Source organism: Heterodontus francisci, chromosome 26 (assembly GCF_036365525.1).
Source record: "Heterodontus francisci isolate sHetFra1 chromosome 26, sHetFra1.hap1, whole genome shotgun sequence".
NCBI classification, from domain to species: Eukaryota; Metazoa; Chordata; class Chondrichthyes; order Heterodontiformes; family Heterodontidae; genus Heterodontus; species Heterodontus francisci.
Window position 1 is genome coordinate 66,454,361 of NC_090396.1, and position 21,447 is coordinate 66,475,807.

Below are 21,447 nucleotides of genomic sequence, written 5' to 3' on the forward strand. Positions count from 1 at the left end.
CTGTCTCTGTCTCTATCCCTGTCTCTACCTTTATCCCTGTCTCTGTCTCTATCCCTGTCTCTGTCTCTATCACTGTCTCTACCTTTCTCCCTGTCTCTGTCTGTATCCCTGTCTCTGTCTCTATCCCTGTCGCTATCTTTATCCCTGTCGCTATCTTTATCCCTGTCTCTGTCTGTATCCCTGTCTCTGTCTCTATCCCTGTCTCTACCTTTATCCCTGTCTCTGTCTCTATCCCTGTCTCTGTCTCTATCCCTGTCTCTGTCTTTATCCCTGTCTCTGTCTCAATCCCTATCCCTGTCTCTGTATCCCTGTCTCTGTCTCTATCCCTGTCTCTGTATCCCTGTCTCTGTCTCTATCCCTGTCTCTGTCTTTATCCCAGTCTCTGTCTCTATCCCTGTCCATGTCTCTGTCTTTATCTCTGTCACTGTCTCTATCCCTGTCTCTGTCTTTATCCCTGTCTCTGTCTCTATTCCTGTCCCTGTCTCTGTCTTTATCTCTGTCTCTATCTCTATCCCTGTCTCTGTCTCTATCCCTATCTCTGTCTCTATCCCTGTCTCTGTCTTTATCCCTGTCTCTATCTGTCTCCCTGTCTCTGTCTTTTTCCCTGTCTCTGTCTCTATCCCTATCGCTATCTTTATCCATGTCTCTGTCTATATCCCTGTCTCTATCTCTATCCTTGTCTCTGTCTCTATCCCTATCTCTGTCTCTATCCCTGTCTCTATCTCAATCCCTGTCTCTGTCTCTATCCCTGTCTCTGTCTCTATCCCTCTCTCTGTCTTTATCCCAGTCTCTGTCTCTATCCCTGTCTCCAGCTTTATCCCTGTCTCTACCTTTATCCCTGTCTCTGTCTCCATCCCTGTCTCTGTCTCTATCCCTGTCTCTATCTTTATCTCTGTCTCTGTCTTTAACCCTGTCTGTCCTTATCCCTGTCTCTGTCTCTATCCCTGTCTCTGTCTTTATCCCTGTCTCTGTCTCTATCCCTGTCTCTGTCTCTGTCCCTGTCTCTGTCTTTATCCCTGTCTCTGTCTCTATCCCTGTCGCTATCTTTATCCCTGTCTCTACCTTTATCCCTGTCTCTGTCTGCATCCCTGTCTCATGTCTCTATCCCTGTCTCTGTCTCTGTCCCTGTCTCTGTCTTTATCCCTGTCTCTGTCTCTATCCCTGTCTCTGTCTCTATCCCTGTCGCTATCTTTATCCCTGTCTCTGTCTCTATCCCTGTCTCTGCCTTTATCCCTGTCTCTGTCTCTATCCCTGTCTCTGTCTCCATCCCTGTCTCTACCTTTATCCCTGTCTCTGTCTCTATCCCTGTCTCTACCTTTATCCCTGTCTCTGTCTCTATCCCTGTCTCTGTCTCTATCCCTGTCTCTGTCTGTATCCCTGTCTCTGCCTCTATCCCTATCGCTATCTTTATCCCTGTCTCTGTCTCTATCCCTGTCGCTATCTTTATCCCTGTCTCTGTCTCTATCCCTGTCCCTGTCTCTGTCTTTATCTCTGTCTCTATCTCTATCCCTGTCTCTGTCTCTATCCCTGTCTCTGTCTTTATCCCAGTCTCTGTCTCTATCCCTATCCCTGTCTCTGTATCCCTGTCTCTGTCTCTATCCCTGTCTCTGTAGCCCTGTCTCTGTCTCTATCCCTGTCTCTGTCTTTATCCCAGTCTCTGTCTCTATCCCTGTCCCTGTCTCTGTCTTTATCTCTGTCTCTATCTCTATCCCTGTCTCTGTCTCTATCCCTGTCTCTACCTTTATCCCTGTCTCTGTCTGCATCCCTGTCTCTGTCTCTATCCCTGTCTCTGTCTCTGTCCCTGTCTCTGTCTTTATCCCTGTCTCTGTCTCTATCCCTGTCGCTATCTTTATCCCTGTCTCTACCTTTATGCCTGTCTCTGTCTCTATCCCTGTCTCTGTCTCTATCCCTGTCGCTATCTTTATCCATGTCTCTGTCTGTATCCCTGTCTCTGTCTCTATCCCTGTCTCTACCTTTATCCCTGTCTCTGTCTCTATCCCTGTCTCTGTCTCTATCCCTGTCTCTGTCTGTATCCCTGTCTCTGTCTGTATCCCTGTCTCTGTCTCTATCCCTGTCGCTATCTTTATCCCTGTCTCTGTCTCTATCCCTGTCTCTGCCTTTATCCCTGTCTCTGTCTCTATCCCTGTCTCTGTCTCCATCCCTGTCTCTACCTTTATCCCTGTCTCTGTCTGTATCCCTGTCTCTGCCTCTATCCCTATCGCTATCTTTATCCCTGTCTCTGTCTCTATCCCTGTCGCTATCTTTATCCCTGTCTCTGTCTCTATCCCTGTCTCTGTCTCTATCCCTCTCTCTGTCTCTATCCCTCTCTCTGTCTTTATCCCAGTCTGTCTCTATCCCTGTCTCCAGCTTTATCCCTGTCTCTACCTTTATCCCTGTCTCTGTCTCCATCCCTGTCTCTGTCTCTATCCCTGTCTCTATCTTTATCCCTGTCTCTGTCTTTATCCCTGTCTGTCCTTATCCCTGTCTCTGTCTCTATCCCTGTCTCTGTCTTTATCCCTGTCTCTGTCTCTGTCCCTGTCTCTGTCTTTCTCCCTGTCTCTGTCTTTCTCCCTGTCTCTGTCTCTATCCCTGTCACTATCTTTATCCCTGTCTCTACCTTTATCCCTGTCTCTACCTTTATCCCTGTCTCTGTCTGTATCCCTGTCTCTGTCTGTATCCCTGTCTCTGTCTCTATCCCTGTCTCTACCTTTATCCCTGTCTCTGTCTCTATCCCTGTCTCTACCTTTATCCCTGTCTCTGTCTCTATCCCTGTCTCTGTCTCTATCCCTGTCTCTACCTTTATCGCTGTCTCTGTCTGTATCCCTGTCTCTGTCTCTATCCCTGTCGCTATCTTTATCCCTGTCTCTGTCTCTATCCCTGTCGCTATCTTTATCCCTGTCTCTGTCTCTATCCCTGTCTCTGTCTCTATCCCTGTCTCTACCTTTATCCCTGCCTCTGTCTGTCCCTGTCTGTCTCTATCCCTGTCTCTGTCTCTATCCCTGTCTGTCTCTATCCCTGTCACTACCTTCATCCCTGTCTCTACCTTCATCCCTGTCTCTGTCTCTATCCCTGTCTCTACCTTTATCCCTGTCTCTGTCTCTATCCCTGTCTCTGTCTCTATCCCTGTCTCTGTCCTTATCCCTGTCTCTATCTGTATCCCTGTCTCTGTCTCTATCCCTGTCTCTGTCTCTATCCCTATCCCTGTCTCTGTATCCCTGTCTCTGTCTCTATCCCTGTCTCTGTATCCCTGTCTCTGTCTCTATCCCTGTCTCTGTCTTTATCCCAGTCTCTGTCTCTATCCCTGTCCCTGTCTCTGTCTTTTTCTCTGTCTCTAGCTCTATCCCTGTCTCTGTCTCTATCCCTGTCTCTGTCTTTCTCCCAGTCTCTGTCTCTATCCCTGTCCCTGTCTCTGTCTTTATCTCTGTTTCTGTCTTTATCTCTGTCTCTGTCTCTATCCCTGTCTCTGTCTTTATCCCAGTCTCTGTCTCTATCCCTGTCCCTGTCTCTGTCTTTATCCCTGTCTCTGTCTCTATCCCTGTCTCTGTCTCTATCCCTGTCTCTGTCTTTATCCCAGTCTCTGTCTCTATCCCTATCCCTGTCTCTGTATCCCTGTCTCTGTCTCTATCCCTGTCTCTGTAGCCCTGTCTCTGTCTCTATCCCTGTCTCTGTCTTTATCCCAGTCTCTGTCTCTATCCCTGTCCCTGTCTCTGTCTTTATCTCTGTCTCTATCTCTATCCCTGTCTCTGTCTCTATCCCTGTCTCTACCTTTATCCCTGTCTCTGTCTCTGTCCCTGTCTCTGTCTCTATCACTGTCTCTACCTTTCTCCCTGTCTCTGTCTGTATCCCTGTCTCTGTCTCTATCCCTGTCGCTATCTTTATCCCTGTCTCTACCTTTATCCCTGTCTCTGTCTCTATCCCTGTCTCTGTCTTTATCCCTGTCTCTGTCTCAATCCCTATCCCTGTCTCTGTATCCCTGTCTCTGTCTCTATCCCTGTCTCTGTATCCCTGTCTCTGTCTTTATCCCAGTCTCTGTCTCTATCCCTGTCCATGTCTCTGTCTTTATCTCTGTCACTGTCTCTATCCCTGTCTCTGTCTTTATCCCTGTCTCTGTCTCTATTCCTGTCCCTGTCTCTGTCTTTATCTCTGTCTCTATCTCTATCCCTGTCTCTGTCTCTATCCCTATCTCTGTCTCTATCCCTGTCTCTGTCTTTATCCCTGTCTCTATCTGTCTCCCTGTCTCTGTCTTTTTCCCTGTCTCTGTCTCTATCCCTATCTCTATCTTTATCCATGTCTCTGTCTATATCCCTGTCTCTATCTCTATCCTTGTCTCTGTCTCTATCCCTATCTCTGTCTCTATCCCTGTCTCTATCTCAATCCCTGTCTCTGTCTCTATCCCTGTCTCTGTCTCTATCCCTCTCTCTGTCTTTATCCCAGTCTCTGTCTCTATCCCTGTCTCCAGCTTTATCCCTGTCTCTACCTTTATCCCTGTCTCTGTCTCCATCCCTGTCTCTGTCTCTATCCCTGTCTCTATCTTTATCTCTGTCTCTGTCTTTAACCCTGTCTGTCCTTATCCCTGTCTCTGTCTCTATCCCTGTCTCTGTCTTTATCCCTGTCTCTGTCTCTATCCCTGTCTCTGTCTCTGTCCCTGTCTCTGTCTTTATCCCTGTCTCTGTCTCTATCCCTGTCGCTATCTTTATCCCTGTCTCTACCTTTATCCCTGTCTCTGTCTGCATCCCTGTCTCTGTCTCTATCCCTGTCTCTGTCTCTGTCCCTGTCTCTGTCTTTATCCCTGTCTCTGTCTCTATCCCTGTTGCTATCTTTATCCCTGTCTCTACCTTTATGCCTGTCTCTGTCTCTATCCCTGTCTCTGTCTCTATCCCTGTCGCTATCTTTATCCCTGTCTCTGTCTCTATCCCTGTCTCTGCCTTTATCCCTGTCTCTGTCTCTATCCCTGTCTCTGTCTCTATCCCTGTCTCTACCTTTATCCCTGTCTCTGTCTGTATCCCTGTCTCTGTCTCTATCCCTGTCGCTATCTTTATCCCTGTCTCTGTCTCTATCCCTGTCTCTGCCTTTATCCCTGTCTCTGTCTCTATCCCTGTCTCTGTCTCCATCCCTGTCTCTACCTTTATCCCTGTCTCTGTCTGTATCCCTGTCTCTGCCTCTATCCCTATCGTTATCTTTATCCCTGTCTCTGTCTCTATCCCTGTCGCTATCTTTATCCCTGTCTCTGTCTCTATCCCTGTCTCTACCTTTATCACTGTCTCTGTCTCTATCCCTGTCTCTGTCTCTATCCCTGTCTCTACCTTTATCCCTGTCTCTGTCTGTGTCCCTGTCTGTCTCTATCCCTGTCTCTGTCTCTATCCCTGTCTGTCTCTATCCCTGTCTGTCTCTATCCCTGTCTCTACCTTCATCCCTGTCTCTACCTTCATCCCTGTCTGTCTCTATCCCTGTCTCTACCTTTATCCCTGTCTCTGTCTCTATCCCTGTCTCTGTCTCTATCCCTGTCTCTACCTTTATCCCTGTCTCTGTCTGTATCCCTGTCTCTGCCTCTATCCCTATCGCTATCTTTATCCCTGTCTCTGTCTCTATCCCTGTCGCTATCTTTATCCCTGTCTCTGTCTCTATCCCTGTCTCTGTCTCTATCCCTGTCTCTACCTTTATCACTGTCTCTGTCTCTATCCCTGTCTCTGTCTCTATCCCTGTCTCTACCTTTATCCCTGTCTCTGTCTGTGTCCCTGTCTGTCTCTATCCCTGTCTCTGTCTCTATCCCTGTCTGTCTCTATCCCTGTCTGTCTCTATCCCTGTCTCTTCCTTCATCCCTGTCTCTGTCTCTATCCCTGTCTCTACCTTTATCCCTGTCTCTGTCTCTATCCCTGTCTCTGTCTCTATCCCTGTCTCTGTCCTTATCCCTGTCTCTATCTCTATCCCTGTCTCTGTCTCTATCCCTGTCTCTGTCTTTATCCCTGTCTCTGTCTCTATCCCTGTCCCTATCTTTATCCCTGTCTCTGTCTTTATCCCAGTCTCTGTCTCTATCCCTATCCCTGTCTCTGTATCCCTGTCTCTGTCTCTATCCCTGTCTCTGTATCCCTGTCTCTGTCTCTATCCCTGTCTCTGTCTTTATCCCAGTCTCTGTCTCTATCCCTGTCCCTGTCTCTGTCTTTTTCTCTGTCTCTAGCTCTATCCCTGTCTCTGTCTCTATCCCTGTCTCTGTCTTTATCCCAGTCTCTGTCTCTATCCCTGTCCCTGTCTCTGTCTTTATCTCTGTCTCTGTCTCTATCCCTGTCTCTGTCTCTATCCCTGTCTCTGTCTTTATCCCAGTCTCTGTCTCTATCCCTGTCCCTGTCTCTGTCTTTATCTCTGTCTCTATCTCTATCCCTGTCTCTGTCTCTATCCCTGTCTCTGTCTTTATCCCAGTCTCTGTCTCTATCCCTGTCTCTGTATCCCTGTCTCTGTCTCTATCCCTGTCTCTGTAGCCCTGTCTCTGTCTCTATCCCTGTCTCTGTCTTTCTCCCAGTCTCTGTCTCTATCCCTGTCCCTGTCTCTGTCTTTATCTCTGTCTCTATCTCTGTCCCTGTCTCTGTCTCTATCCCTGTCTCTACCTTTATCCCTGTCTCTGTCTCTATCCCTGTCTCTGTCTCTATCACTGTCTCTACCTTTCTCCCTGTCTCTGTCTGTATCCCTGTCTCTGTCTCTATCCCTGTCGCTATCTTTATCCCTGTCTCTGTCTGTCTCCCTGTCTCTGTCTCTATCCCTGTCTCTACCTTTATCCCTGTCTCTGTCTCTATCCCTGTCTCTGTCTTTATCCCTGTCTCTGTCTCAATCCCTATCCCTGTCTCTGTATCCCTGTCTCTGTCTCTATCCCTGTCTCTGTATCCCTGTCTCTGTCTCTATCCCTGTCTCTGTCTTTATCCCAGTCTCTGTCTCTATCCCTGTCCATGTCTCTGTCTTTATCTCTGTCACTGTCTCTATCCCTGTCTCTGTCTTTATCCCTGTCTCTGTCTCTATTCCTGTCCCTGTCTCTGTCTTTATCCCTCTCTTGGTTCTTATCCTTGTCTATCCCCATCCCTTAACCATATTCCATATCTCTATCCCTATCCATTCTGTTGTTCCTATCGATTTTAGATCTCTCTGTATTCCAGTTGAGATGTTTCACACAATAAAACAGGGGAAAAAGTCCCTGTGGGAATTGAGAAATGCTTCAGATTGCAGCAGTCTAATTATAGTTTCCAAGTTTATGAGAGAATTGAGCAAGTTTCTCCAGGTCGATTGTCCGTTGGGTTGCCATGGAGCAACAGGTTACGAGTTTTGTGATGGACTGTGGTGTTTATATAAAATTAAAAGAAACAATTCCTTTATTAAAGTTGTTTTGGGAGGGGATGGTGTTTGTAAAAAGAGAAATGTATCTTTTCTCGGATAGAAAAAGTACCCCACCAAAATTAGTAGTAAGTTGGATATTAAGGCAGAACCATTTTTACATTCAGAGGGTAGCAGAATTGTGGAATTAGTTAACTGGGAAACCCATTGACACAGGCAGTGTGAATGGGTCCGTGAGACCACCAGACACGTTTCTGGAGAGAGAAGGAATTGGGAGGCGTTGACAGATTGGTGGAGATGAGATCAGTCAGAAGGGGGCTTGTCGGAATCAATGGGCTTTTCCCATTCCTTCAGATAGTTAAACCTTTTTCCAAGCAGTTGCTGTTTAATTTCTTCCTTTTTGAATACAGTGGTGTTGCTGTGCAGCTTCTATGTTCTGATGTTTACCTGTGAAGCTATAATGTTAAATGTTATAAAGTGGAAGACTTGAAGACTGCAGAGTTACTGAATGAGCTCACATTTCTTGTGTTCTTTTAAGCAGTATTGGGGAAAGGAAATAATCTGTTTCTCTAGTTTGCTAACAACAGCATTAATCACTCCCTGACCTGGTATAATAATGGGGTAGCTCTGCAATGCAGAAGAATGCAACCTCTCCAACCTCACTAATAGAAGTGTTATTAAAGATTGTCGATCATCATCAGGTCATGAAACCTGTCACTAGCTGTGCTAATAACGGGAAGGGAAGTTGTGAGTCTTTGGTTTGGGGATGTGGGCATCATTGGCAAGGTTGGCATTTATTGCTCATCCTCCCCAGCTGCCCTGGGAAGGGGCTGGTGAGGCGTCTCCTTGAATTGTGCCAACCCTCACTGTAATGGTGCTTCCATGATGATGTTAGGTAGTGAGGCACACACAGAACTGTAGGCACGGTTGCAACGAATCAGATCGGGCAGAGGCAGAATGCTGTGGATGCTGGAAATACTCAGCAGGTCAGGCAGCATCTGTGGAGAGAGAAGCAGAGTTAACGTTTCAGCTCAGTGACCCTTCATCAGAACTGGGAAAAGTTAGAAATGTAAAAGGTTTTAAAGGGGAAATGGAGGAGGGGAGGAACAAACAAAAGGGATGGTCAGTGATAGGGTGGAGGGCAGGAGAGATTAATGACAAAAGAAGATGGTGATGGGACAGGTAAAGAAACAGATGATGTGTTTAGAGGCAGTGTAAATAGGAAAGGCAGAATCATCACAAAGAGCTGCCATCCAAAAAAAAATGGGCACAAAGGTAATGAAATGAAGTGGTTGAGTCTGGAAGACTGTAATGTGTCTAATGGAAAAATGAGGTGCTGTTCCTCAAGCTTCATTGGAACAGTGTCGGAGGCTGAGGACTGAGAGGTCAGAGTGGGAGTGGGACAGAGAATTAAAATGACATGCGACTGGAAGCTTAGGGTCACACAAGCAGACTGAACGGAGGTGTTCTGCAAAGCGATCACCCAGTCTCTGTTTTGTCTCCCCAATGTGGAGCAGACCACAATGTGAGCAGCGAATACAATATACTAAATTGAAAGTAATACAAGTAAACAAGTTACCTGGAAGGTGTGTTTGAGGTCCCAGACAGTGAGAAGGGAGGCGGTAAAAAGACAAGTGTTGCATCTCCTGAGCTTGCACAGAAAGGTGCTGTGGGAAGGGGAAGGGTTGTTGGGGGTAATTGAGGAGTGGGCTAGGGTGTCACGGAGGAAACAATTTCTTCAGATCATAGATTCTACAATGCAGCAGCAGGTCCAAGTGATCTAACTGGTCTCTGCTGGTATTTATGCTCCTCATGAACCTACCCCTACCCTTCCCTATGTAACACCATCAGCGCATCCTGTTTCTTTCTCTAGCTTCCCCTTAAATGCATTTATGTTCGTCACTTTAACTCCTCCCTGTGGTCGCACATTCCACACTCTAACCATAAAGAGCTGAGTTGTGGTTGGTGCAGTTCAGAATGCTCTCGGCTTGTAGACACAGACAACAGCTTAGTGCAGCAAAATCAACTACTCCCTCAGTGTTTCATACAAGTCAGCGCCTATAATGGCGGAGCCAAGTCTCTCACAGATACGTGCCTATTATTATGGAGCCTGGCTTTCTGAGTAAAGTGAAATTGCCTAATTATTGCATTGGAAATCTGCTTCATTGGAACTATGTTGAGATTTACAAAACTTACAGTTAGTAGAGAGAAGGCATTCATCCCATCCGTCTGGCTTGAATTCAAATGCAAAGTGAGAAAGGTCAGGGACAAGAAAAAGTCATTCGGCCCGTCAAAGCTGTGTCCTAACTGAGATTCCCTAATGTAAAACTGGCTGGCTTGAGCCCAGCCTGTACCCAACCAGCTGCCTTCAGGAAAACAGGATCAGTTTGCAGGCTAACCAGCAGGGGTTGCCAACATGTCGATCGTGAGCTACTGCTAGCTTATTGTCGGTCTTTGAGTAGTTTGTATCCAGCGCTCAGGGAGGTTTGGCCTCACACTTTGGACACTCAAGGTGAAGCAAATTTTATTTAATGCGATCTGAAAGTTTACCCATGCTGCATTTAACAGCGAGTTTAAGCCCACATGTTAGAGAGTAAGGCGTGTGTGTGTGTCTAAGATCCACAGTCTGATGTTCAGTCATTCCACCTCAACCTACCTTCACGCACCGGAAGTCCCACCCATGCCACGCGCCAATTGGGTGATGCCCGTTAGTAACGTCCCAAACAAACCACTGGTGGGTACGCTGATTGGGTAAGAGAACTGTCAATCAGCCGAGCATTTCCATTTATAAAGTTTAGTTGGCATCAATAGTAAATGTCTCAATGGGAAGAGAGGTAGGAGGAGGGGGAAAGAGAGACAGAGAAAGATTTTTAAAATACTCAAACCCCAACCACCAAGCAGAGACTGTTTGCTTGCAGAAGCCAAGTCGGTCTTCAAAATGACATTCAACTGAAATCAAGGTACCCTGCAACTGACTTCTAGAATCCTGTGGATACTGAGAGGTCCAGCAATATCCACAAAGCAGCAATGAAAGCAACTTCATTGTCTGGTTCCTTATATCTTTGATCAGCATACAGTGTCAAGTATCACACTGAAATAAAGTTAAGATCAGTTTTACTTCATATTAAATATAATACTGTAATATAATTATAATAGCTACATATTTAGTTTGTATTTATCCTTATTTTTTCAATATATATTTAAGTGGCTCGTGATATTTTTCGTTTATCAGAAGTAGCTCTTACTAAAGAAAAGGTTGGTGAACCCTGCATCAAAGGGTCTGTTACAGGCAGCAACCAAAAAGGTTTTGTAAAATATACTGTTATGACCCGCTGGTAAGGTGTCTAGGGGTCCCTCTCAGCCTTCACCTGGTCTTCCTGTAACAGGGTTTAATTTTTTTAGCTCCCCTTTGGTGAATCCTTGTTCACCACTTTCCTATTATAAGGCAAAGAAAGCAGCACAAACAGGCTTTCTTAGGTTTAAAGAAGAAAAGTTGAAATTTATTAAACTTAAACCTAAACTGTAATTCGGTTGACGCCTACGACACGACATTCCCACGCTAGCATGCATAAGCAATACACACGTGCAAATAGAGACAGAAAAGAGCAAAAGAACAATAAAGTGGAAATGTTTGAGGCAATATCTGAAGAGCTTTTGTTACGGTTCTTCGAGCTCACTGTAAAGTCCTTGATTGTAGGTAGATCTTGCTTTTCGTTGGGGCCCTGTATTCTTCTTAAACCTTGTTCGCTGTAGGAGACTTTTCTCTCTTGGGATTCATGTGTCTTCAGTGGATTCAGAGGCTTGTGAGAAAGAGATGGGAGCAGACAGGAGAGAGATCTTCTCAGTCCAGGAGCAACAGACACTCTGAGTTCAAACTGTTTGTACAATTCAGTAAAACCCAGGTTGCCAAGCAGGTTAGACATGTGACTAACTGATCTGACCACGTCTTGGATTGTATCACCTTAGCAGTCTCTGGAATGCTCCTCTTACACACAATACCTGGTGATCAAGGTCCATTGTGGGATGAATGTGTGAGGGAATGGTCCTTTGTCCTTCCAATCACCATCTGTTAATATGCAAATATCTTTTCCAGCCACGGCTGATCTGTTTAACAAGTCCTTTCTTCACTCCAGTAACAGTTTAAAATCGATGTTCATGACAAAATTAATGTGCCTCATTCTTGGCAGGTGGGGGCCTAGCATGACAATACTTACTTGAATGTGAAGCTGGGAGAGCACTTTTTTTATTTTCATGGGATGTGGGCATTGCTGACAAGGTCAGCATTTATTGCCCATCCCTAATTGCCCTTGAGAAGGTGGTGCCTTCTTGAACCGCTGCAGTTCGTGTGGGGTAGGTACACCCACAGTGCTCTTAGGAAGGGAGTTCCAGGATTTTGACCCAGCGACAGTGAAGGAATGACGATATAGCTCCAAGTCAGGATGGTGTGTGGCTTGGAGGGGAACTTGCAGGTGGTGGCTGCAGGTTAAAACCACGGGACACTGCCGCCCACTGATTGTCTCCTCTTGATTGTATCGCCCATCCTGATCACTGTCCCCCACCCGATTGCTGCCCTCTTGCAATAACTTCCCCCATCTCCCGATCCCTGACCCTCCCCACTCCTCTCCACCTTCTCCTCTCCTCTTCCTCTCTCTCCCTCTCTCAATCACGACCGCACCCTCCAATTCCGCCTCCCGTGGAAAGTGAGCAGATATGGACGTCAGGGGTAGAAAGTATTGGGCCTCTGTGAAGCTCCATACAGCTGAATAGCCTGCTACCAGAGGGTTGCTGCCAACCCAGCAACAAATCAACACCTTCAGGATGGAAAAGAAATAATATGGCACCAAATTGAGGGGGAGCGTCATTTAGTACAAATCTACAGAATCTGTAGAATTTGAACCAGGACTCTGGAAATGAAAACTAATATTAATGTTTTTGATTTCTCCCCATATGAATGGCCTCAATCCACCCCTCCCAGTTTTGCTCACACATTCCCACATTTCCATATCCTTTTTCTTGAAAACTTTGGAAATGTCGCCGTGGTTTTTCTCTGCAGTATAATTAGCTCCTGTAAATGCATGGACAATGCAAATTGTGAGTTTACCAACAGACTTATTAAGTTTGGCATTGTTCCAGCTTCCAAAGATGATGGATATGCAGCAAACAATCCATTTAGGTGGGGTGTCTTCACTTGATGCACCTTTGTTGATGGCTGTGAAGGCCAATCCTTGACAGGCAGGGTCTGCCACAAGTGCTGCACGTGAAGCTGCCAAGTGATGCTGTGTGTTGTTGTTTTTGACGTTGGCGCCTGTTGCCAAGCTGCTGTAGCAACTGGTCGTCATGGTAGTGAACACCAGTTCACAGAATGTGTCGCCATTTCCCTCTTTCACCAGCTAGTGACTCCCAATTACGATAGTCAACATTTAGGGCCTTCATGTCACACTTGTAAGCATCCTTGAAGCAGAGCTTTGGGCGTCCCACTGGTTGTGTGGCCCCAGCTACCTCACCATACAGAAGGTCCTTGGGTATGCGGCTGTCTTTCGTCCTGCGGACGTGTCTGATCCGTTGGAGCAGCCTCTGTTTGATTAGTGTGACTTGGGAGTTCTGCCTTTGAGAGGACTGCCACATTTGTGATTTTGTCTTGCCAGGATATACCCAGAATGTGAAGATGGAAATTATTGAGCTTCTTTTCCTGGTAGCTGTAGTCGCCCATGTTTCACAGCCATACAGCAAGGTGCCGAGAACACAGGCCTTATAAACCATCAGCTTGGTTTTAAGGGTCAGCTTGGTGTTATCTCGTGTGCATTTCGCAAGTCGGCCAAAGGTGGTAGCTGCTTTCCCCATGTGTGTATTGAGCTCGATACACACAACAGGCTAAAGGCAGTTTGATTTTTTTTTGTGATGATTTACTATTGTCCTGTTCTTTTTGACATTCTCTACCACAACCTTTAACTGCATGTACCAGTTTTCTTGGCACCCAATCAACCAGCTCTTTTCTGTTCCCTCTTTAATTAGGAACCACTTCCGATTTTTAAAATAATTGTCAGCTGCTCTAACATGACTTGGCTTAATGCCAAGAATTGACTCATTAAGTGGTTTGAAGGCATGACTGTTAGTTATTTGCTTTTGGCAAAGGTTTTTCAAATGATTCTATTTCAAGGTTTTGTCATTGAATTTGGGTTTTTTTTTTGTGAACTTGAATCTGACAACTTTTCCGAAAGGATAGTGCCTCCCAGAAATCTGCTGCTGTTTTACACAACCTTGTGTGCAAGACTTAGACATGTTTTGTTTGCAAATCAAAGCAAAATCTCTGCTGAATCCTACTCTAACCCATCTGGTGTGATGGAATCTGCAGTGTGAGCTCTAATCGCACCCTCCTGAGGTGAATGTTATTTGCCCTTCGTGTCCTTAATCTCACCGCTAGACGGTGCAAGAGGCAGAGGAAACATTTGGGCGCAAATTTCCTTGGGGATTTTTTTCCCCCATTCCGCACTGTAACTTAGAAGAAAATGGCAGGTTTATTGCCAAACTTTAAACCTCAAGGAAATTGACCCTGCCTCCACTCCCATCCCCCCACAATAGTGAAAATTTGTGGGAATAAAGTACTGGCCCAGATTTTGCTGGAGTGGGGAATCTCGTGGCATGCCTTGTTAGACTTGTTCATGCAGATTTAGATTTAACACATTTTTGCCCATAAAGTGGCTGGAGGTATGAGCTGATAATAGCACAGCAAGGACAATAGGGTGTCTGGAACCTTGGTGATCAATACTACCAAACAGTGTACTTCCTTAACCAATGAGATTAAAGGATTGAGAAATAAACAGAGGAAGGACTAAGAAGGAGGCTGAGGTAGAGTGGGTAAATTCAATGTCAAACAGGTACAGAAAAGACAAATAAAGGGAAGGGAAGAAAAATTCAATTAAGAGAGAGAGAAAAACAGAAAGGAGAGCATTTTTTAAATCTCCAACAATTCACAAGCAATAGGAATGGGACTGCACAGTTTTAATTGTTCATTTTCTGGGCCAGAGAGGTTAATTGGCAGTCATTCACAATGATCCTGTTGTTAAAAGGATACTTATTCTGTTATTTGCTAAACTTAACTATCTGCAGTGATTTAAATGAGAAATTAATGTGAAAATGCAGGAACTTCATCAAACTCATCAGGGGGTTGAGACGAGATGCCGTTTTTATGAAGCTAACGGTGGATTGTCCAGCAACCTGTGACGATTTGCAATTCATGCGGTATCTTTTCCTCAACACGAGTTGTTGGCTGATTTGTACATCAATAACAGTGGCCATTATTCACACCCTATTATTTTTCCAGCAAATTCTCGGTCCTTGTATTTTTTCCATTTCTTAAACTTGCTCCCAGTGATTTTAAAGTTATTCAAAATGTGACACTGCTGTTGTTAATATATTTTTCATTTAAAAAATGCCAGTTCCTTTCCTGTCTGCTACAAGCGCCTACCTAGCCTGACTATGCTTCATTGAATGGGAAGCACTTACTTAAACCCACATTATCACTTTGTCCCCATGATCCCTGAAGTTTAGAAGATGGAAATTCTCAATCTGCTACGGCCTTTAAATCAAACTAAACAATTATTATTACAAAAGCCCACTCATATGCTGGTCCTTATTACAGACAGGTTAAAATTTTTAAAAACATTCACAAATATCATTACTCTAGGAAGCAGGAGGGGGTACAACTTAAATCTGAACTCTATTGTACCCACTACATAGCATGTCAAATCAAAATACTTTATATTTTTAAATGATTATGAATGACTCTGCTGTTCTTTCTCCCAACAGAAAAAGACATATGATTATTACAGAAGAGAGGTAAGTATTGTGGCTTTATTTTGCTAATTTCACTTTGTTTTGATTCTGTGCAAGATGAATCACCTGGTCCAGAATCTAAAAAAGAAATTTAGAATAACAACCAATTTTAAATATCTTTAATTGTACAATTTCAGAAACTTTCTGCTCAGTGTTTTTTTTTTAAAGCTGGAAATCTATTTCAGTATTGCAGGATTTGAAACAACTGATTTGAAAATCAGCTGCAATTTGATTGAATTCCCAATATTTGTAGGTTTACAAAAGCGGTATTTGAACAATTACTTTATTGTACACGTGGATTAATCTTCATGTTCACACACTGACTGTGCCTTTCTCTGTTTGTGGTAGATTCTATACTATCAACAGGCCCTCGTGAAGTCGAGGGTGAAGTCTTCTGTCTCACTGGGAGGGTAGGTCATGCAGAGGGTCCTGCTGTGGGCTGTCTTACTGTGAAACAAGGACACGCTAAAATTGTTCTTTTTCAACACACAGGTGCAGGTTACGGTTTTACCCATGCCTGCACGGTGAATTTTAAGTGCCAAAATCACCAAGGAAATGTTTGAAACATAGACATAGAAACATAGAAAATAGGAGCAGGAGTAGGCCATTCGGCCCTTCGAGCCTGCTCCGCCATTCATTATGATCATGGCTGATCATCCAACTCAGTAACCTGTTCCGGCTTTCACCCCATACCCTTTGATCCCTTTAGACCCAAGAGCTATATCTAACTCCTTTTTGAAAACATTCAATGTTTTGGCCTCAACTGCTTTCTGTGGTAGCGAATTCCACAGGCTCACCACTCTCCTCATCTCAGTCCTGAAAGGTTTACCCCATATCCTTAGACTATGACCCCTGGTTCTGGACTCCCCCACCATCGGGAACATCCTTCCTGCATCTACCCTGTCAAGTCCTGTTAGAATTTTATAGGTTTCTTTGAGATCCCCCCCTCTTCTGAACTCCAGCGAATATAATCCTAACCGACTCAATCTCTCCTCATATGTCAGTCCCGTCATCCCAGGAATCAGTCTGGTAATCCTTCGCTGCACTCCCTGTATAGCAAGAACATCCTTCCTCAGATAAGGAGACCAAAACTGCACACAATATTCCAGGTGTGGCCTCACCAAGGCCCTGTATTAATGCAGCAAGACATCCCTGCTCCTGTACTCGAATCCTCTCGCTATGAAGGCCAACATACCTTTTGCCCTTTTTTACCACCTGTTGCACCTGCATGCTTACCTTCAGTGACTGGTGTACGAGAACACCCAGGTCTCGCTGCATATTCCCCTCTCTCAGTTTATAGCCGTTCAGATAATAATCTGCCTTCCTGTTTTTGCTACCAAAGTGGATAACCTCACATTTATCCACATTATACTGCATCTGCCATGCATTAGCCCACTCACTCAACTTGTCCAAATCACCCTGAAGCCTCTCTGCATCCTCCTCACAACTCACCCTCCCACCCAGTTTTGTGTCATCTGCAAATTTGGAGATATTACATTTAGTTCCCTCATCTAAATCATTAATGTATATTGTGAATAGCTGGGGCCCTAGCACTGATCCCAGTGGTACCCCATTAGTCACTGCCTGCCATTCGGAAAAAGACCCATTTATCCCCACTCTTTGTTTCCTGTCCGCCAACCAGTTTTCTATCCATCGCAATACACCACCCCCAATCCCATGTGCTTTAATTTTACATGCTAATCTCTTATGTGGGACTTTGTTGAAAGCCTTCTGAAAGTCCAAATAAACCACATCCACTGACTCCCCCTCATCAACTCTACCTGTTACATCCTCGAAGAATTCTAGTAGATTTGTCAGGCATGATTCGCAGTGGCGCAGTGGTTAGCACCGCAGCCTCACAGCTCCAGTGACCAGGGTTTGGTTCTGGGTCCTACCTGTGTGGAGTTTGCAAGTTCTCCCTGTGACCGTGTGGGTTTCCGCCGGGTGCTCCGGTTTCCTCCCACAGCCAAAGACTTGCAGGTTGATAGGTAAATTGGCCATTGTAAATTGCCCCTAGTGTAGGTAGGTGGTAGGAGAATGGTGAGGATGTGGTAGGGAATATGGGATTAATGTAGGATTAGTATAAGTGGGTGGTTGTTGGTCGGTATAAACTCAGTGGGCCGAAAGGCCTGTTTCAGTGCTGTTTCTCTCTATGATTTCCCTTTTGTAAATCCATGTTGACTCTGTCCGATTCTACCACTGTTCTCCAAGCTCTGCTATAAAATCTTTGATAATGAACTCTAGAATTTTCCCCACTATCGATGTCAGGCTGACTGGTCTATAATTCCCTGCTTTCTCTCTACCTTCCTTTTTAAATAGTGGGGTTACATTAGCTACCCTCCAATCTGTAGGAACTGTTCCAGAGTCTATAGAATCTTGGAAGATGACCACCAATGCATCCACTATTTCTAGGGCCACTTCCTTAAGTACTTCCTTAAGTCCAGTTTCCTCCCACAGCCAAAGACTTGCAGGTTGATAGGTAAATTGGCCATTATAAATTGCCCCTAGTATAGGTAAGTGGTAGGGGAATTGAGGGAAGGTGGGGATGTGGTAGGAATATGGGATTAATGTAGGATTAGTATAAATGGGTGGTTGATGGTCGGCACAGACTCGGTGGGCCGAAGGGCCTGTTTCAGTGCTGTATCTCTAAATACATTTTTAAAAAAATAAAAAAATAAATACTCTGGGATGCAGACCATCAGGCCCTCGGGATTTATCAGTCTTCAATCTCATCAATTTCCCCAACACCATTTCTCTACTAATACTGATTTCTTTTAGTTCCTCTCTCTCACTAAGTCCTGTGTTCCCCAATATTTCTGGTATGATATTTATGTCCTCCTTTGCGAAGACAGAACCAAAGTATGCATTTAGTTGGTCAGTCATTTCTTTATTCCCCATAATAAATTCCCCTGTTTCTGACTGTAAGGGACCTACATTTGTCTTCACCAATCTTTTTCTCTTCACATACCTAGAGAAACTTTTACAGTCAGTTTTTATGTTCCCTGCAAACTTGATCTCGTACTCTATTTTCCCCTTCTTAATCAATCCCTTGGTCCTCCTTTGCTGAATTCTAAGTTGAGTGGAGTTGATTGTAAATGCAGATATTTCTCCCCAATTCCCATCAAGACAGTTTCTAAGGAACAACCTGTTCCTGATTCTGAACCTGCGCACAACACTGCCCAGCGCCACACTGTCCATTTCACTCATACATGGAACTTGCAACACAGAGACAGGCCATTCAGCCCATCCAGTTTGTGTCAGCCTTACCCTCCATGTGAACAAATAGTTCGAACCACTTGTAACCAAGCTGTTACAAATCTCTTCAGTGATTTATTATGTTATAAAAAGCAAGAACAGCTTATATTGCATATATGAACGCTGCACCTGCACCGAGTCAAACACCTCACCTCCTGTTGACATTCCTATTTACATCCAGGCATGTGTAAGATATCTTTATGTACACACAGTTGCTAAAAGAGTTTGAATATGTCAGAGACCACTTTTTAAATAATTGGTCCAGGGTGTATAAATGTATAAATGTAATTCAGTCCTCATTTTAAATTCATACATTTTCCCCTATTTTATACAACAAACTTTGATTTTCTTTGTAGCTAAATAGCAAAACTGACTGTAATTCGGGAAGCAGTGAATTAGAATTGGTTTCAAGTTTCAGTTTCGAGTTCCTCTGAAGTAGCAACTGAGGAGCGATAAGATGCAAAACTGAGGGGTGCTATAGCGCCACCATTGGAGGGACAGCTTACTTACAGCGTGACAGTTTACATGGGCAATTCCCATTATAAATGTGGATGTAGAAATTTCTAAAGTGAAAAATCAACACCAAAACATGACAACAAGAAGTGCACACATGTAAGATTTTTACTTTAGGTATATTTCATTTGACTCTGCAATATCCTCAGAGTTTTTATTGTATCGTGTTGCACATTAATACTATGATTGTTACCCCTTCAGGATTGTAAAATACTGTGAGCAGTTTTTTACCCATGATCCTATAATGTCAGGATGTCTCCCTAGCAATCCTTGGCTCACTGATGACGCAACGTTTTGGGAACTCAATACTCCGATGTAAGTGCTCTGATTGTGATTCTACCCTTAAGAAACATTGGAACACAATGGTTCCTTTTTTCTATTACCGAACGGCAATGTAACGTAGTTCCCTCTTGTAGCAGTTGTGCTTCCAGTTCAGCAGTGAAATTCTCCCCGTGCTGTCTAATTACTGACCTGTTTTGTTTTACTGTTGGGGCGGCTGCAGGGTGGACAACCCAACGAAGCTGCGAGTCGAGCGGTGGACCTTCAGCTTCACTGAACTGATGAGGGATCCCAGAGGCCGCCAGAACTTTGAGCTCTTCCTCAAGAAGGAATTCAGTGGTATGTGAGGGCACGGCATTGTAAGGACTGGCTCAGATACAGATAAAGGAATGTGATGGTTCCCTGAGCCTCTGGGGATGAGGGCTGGATGCTGCGGGATGCAAGGCTTGACAGATATTTTGGTTAATTTATTTGGCTGAGCTGTCCATTGGGTCATTAAGTGGGGCCTTGTGGGTTGGAGATGCTGGTAGAGCAGGTTGTGAAGCTGGAGTTGGCTGAATGGCAGAAATTTGTTCTGTGCTTTCTCATGTTGCTAAGGGAGGGCCTTGAATTAAATCATGCTTGAATCCCAGTCAATATAGCAGATGGTACAGAATGCTAAAAATACAAAACAAGAGGTAATAAATATAAGATAGTCACTAATAAATCTAATAAGGAATTCGGGAGAAACTTCTTTACTCAGAGAGGGGTGAGAATGTGGAACTCACTACCACAGGTAGTTGAAGTGAATTGTATAGATACATTTAAGGGGAAGCTAGATAAGCACATGAGGGAGCGACAGGAATAGAAAGGTTATGTTGATATAGTTCGGTGAAGTAGGGAAGATCATGCAGAGGATAAATGCCGGCAGAGAGCAGCTGGTCCAAATGGCCTGTTTCGGTGCTGTAACTTTGATGTAGTTCCATGTATTACCAAGACTGTGCCTGAAATTGCTAGTTGTACTGCAGATATAGTCTGGGGTTCTGATAGAATTGTGCCCTAAGTAGCATCAGAGGTAGGTTTGGTATGTTACATGCCTTCTAGATTGCAGGAATATTACAGCAATATTGCTTGCCCCGTTCACTATTGCATTTTTCACACACAGTTTCTAAAAATCTTTTTTTAAAAAAACAACTCTCTGGCCCTGATAATTTGCAGGCCTGGATCCTGGCACTTACCTTGGGAATGTGCCTGCCAGGGACCTCCACTGTTCTCTGTCCTGGAGTCTGTGGCTTCAGTGGGTGGTCCATCATTTACAAACGCACAGTGGGGCCTGGGATATCCCACAGGCCAGGAAATCCGGACAGTAGAACAGCTTGTGGCTCCCCACAAAGCTTAGCTAGTTAAATCCTGAGCAACTGGGCTGCACACTCCAGGATGATCCCAGATTTGGTCCCTGGTCTGTGGTGGGTTAGCTGATTTCAGGCAGGCCAGTGTTACCATTGGTCTAGGTTCGAGAGGGGGAGATATTGGCCAGGGTTCCTGCTCCTGATCGCTAACCAGCTGTTTCTGCTGGAGATGTGGAGTGTCAATAACAAGTGAAGACAGGATGAGGTTAGTTTGCGATGCTGACACTCGCAGTCTCGACTCACGAAAAGTGACCACTTGGCCCATGAAACTGCCCAGTGAGCGAGCGATCTGTAGCTGCTGATGAGAATGAGAAGAGGGGAAAAAAATTGATGAAAGAAAGAGCAATAAGATGCGGAGGAACTTTCATCTTTCTAGAGGGATAGAATTGAAAAGTAGAGAAGTTATGCTAAACTTATATCAAAACTTGGTTAGACCACACTTGAAGTACTGTATATAGTTTTGGTCCCCATATTATGAAAATGATTTCAAGGCACTGGAGAGAGTGCAGGGTTTTACAAGGATGATATCAGAACTGCAAGGTTATCCTATCAGAAAAGGATAAACAGGCTGGTTCTTATTTCTCTAGAAGAGAGAAGGCTGATACATGGCCTAGTAGCGGTCTTTAAAACCTTGGTGGACACAGAAAGAGTGTTTCCACTTGTGGAGAAGAGCAAAATTAGAAGCCATCAATGTAAGATAATCACCAAGAAATCATATAGGGAACAACAACAACTGCCACTTATATAGCACCTTTAACATTGTAATACATCCCAAGGTGCTTCACAGGAGCGTTAGCAAACAAAATCTGATACCAAGCTACAAAAGGAGATTTTCGGGCAGATGACCAAAAGCTTGGTCAAAGAG

At 44.6% G+C, this 21,447-nt stretch overlaps 1 protein-coding gene across 1 annotated transcript in view; it reads left to right on the forward strand.

Moving 5' to 3' along the window:
• The window catches only part of rgs9b (regulator of G protein signaling 9b), a 166,137-nt gene that overhangs the window by 125,641 nt on the left and 19,049 nt on the right, over nucleotides 1-21,447 (forward strand). The window contains exons 10-13 of the mRNA XM_068058719.1: nucleotides 15,121-15,150; nucleotides 15,496-15,557; nucleotides 19,117-19,230; nucleotides 19,418-19,533. Coding sequence (XP_067914820.1) covers nucleotides 15,121-15,150; nucleotides 15,496-15,557; nucleotides 19,117-19,230; nucleotides 19,418-19,533 — 322 coding nt within the window. The remainder of the gene's footprint in view (nucleotides 1-15,120; nucleotides 15,151-15,495; nucleotides 15,558-19,116; nucleotides 19,231-19,417; nucleotides 19,534-21,447) is intronic.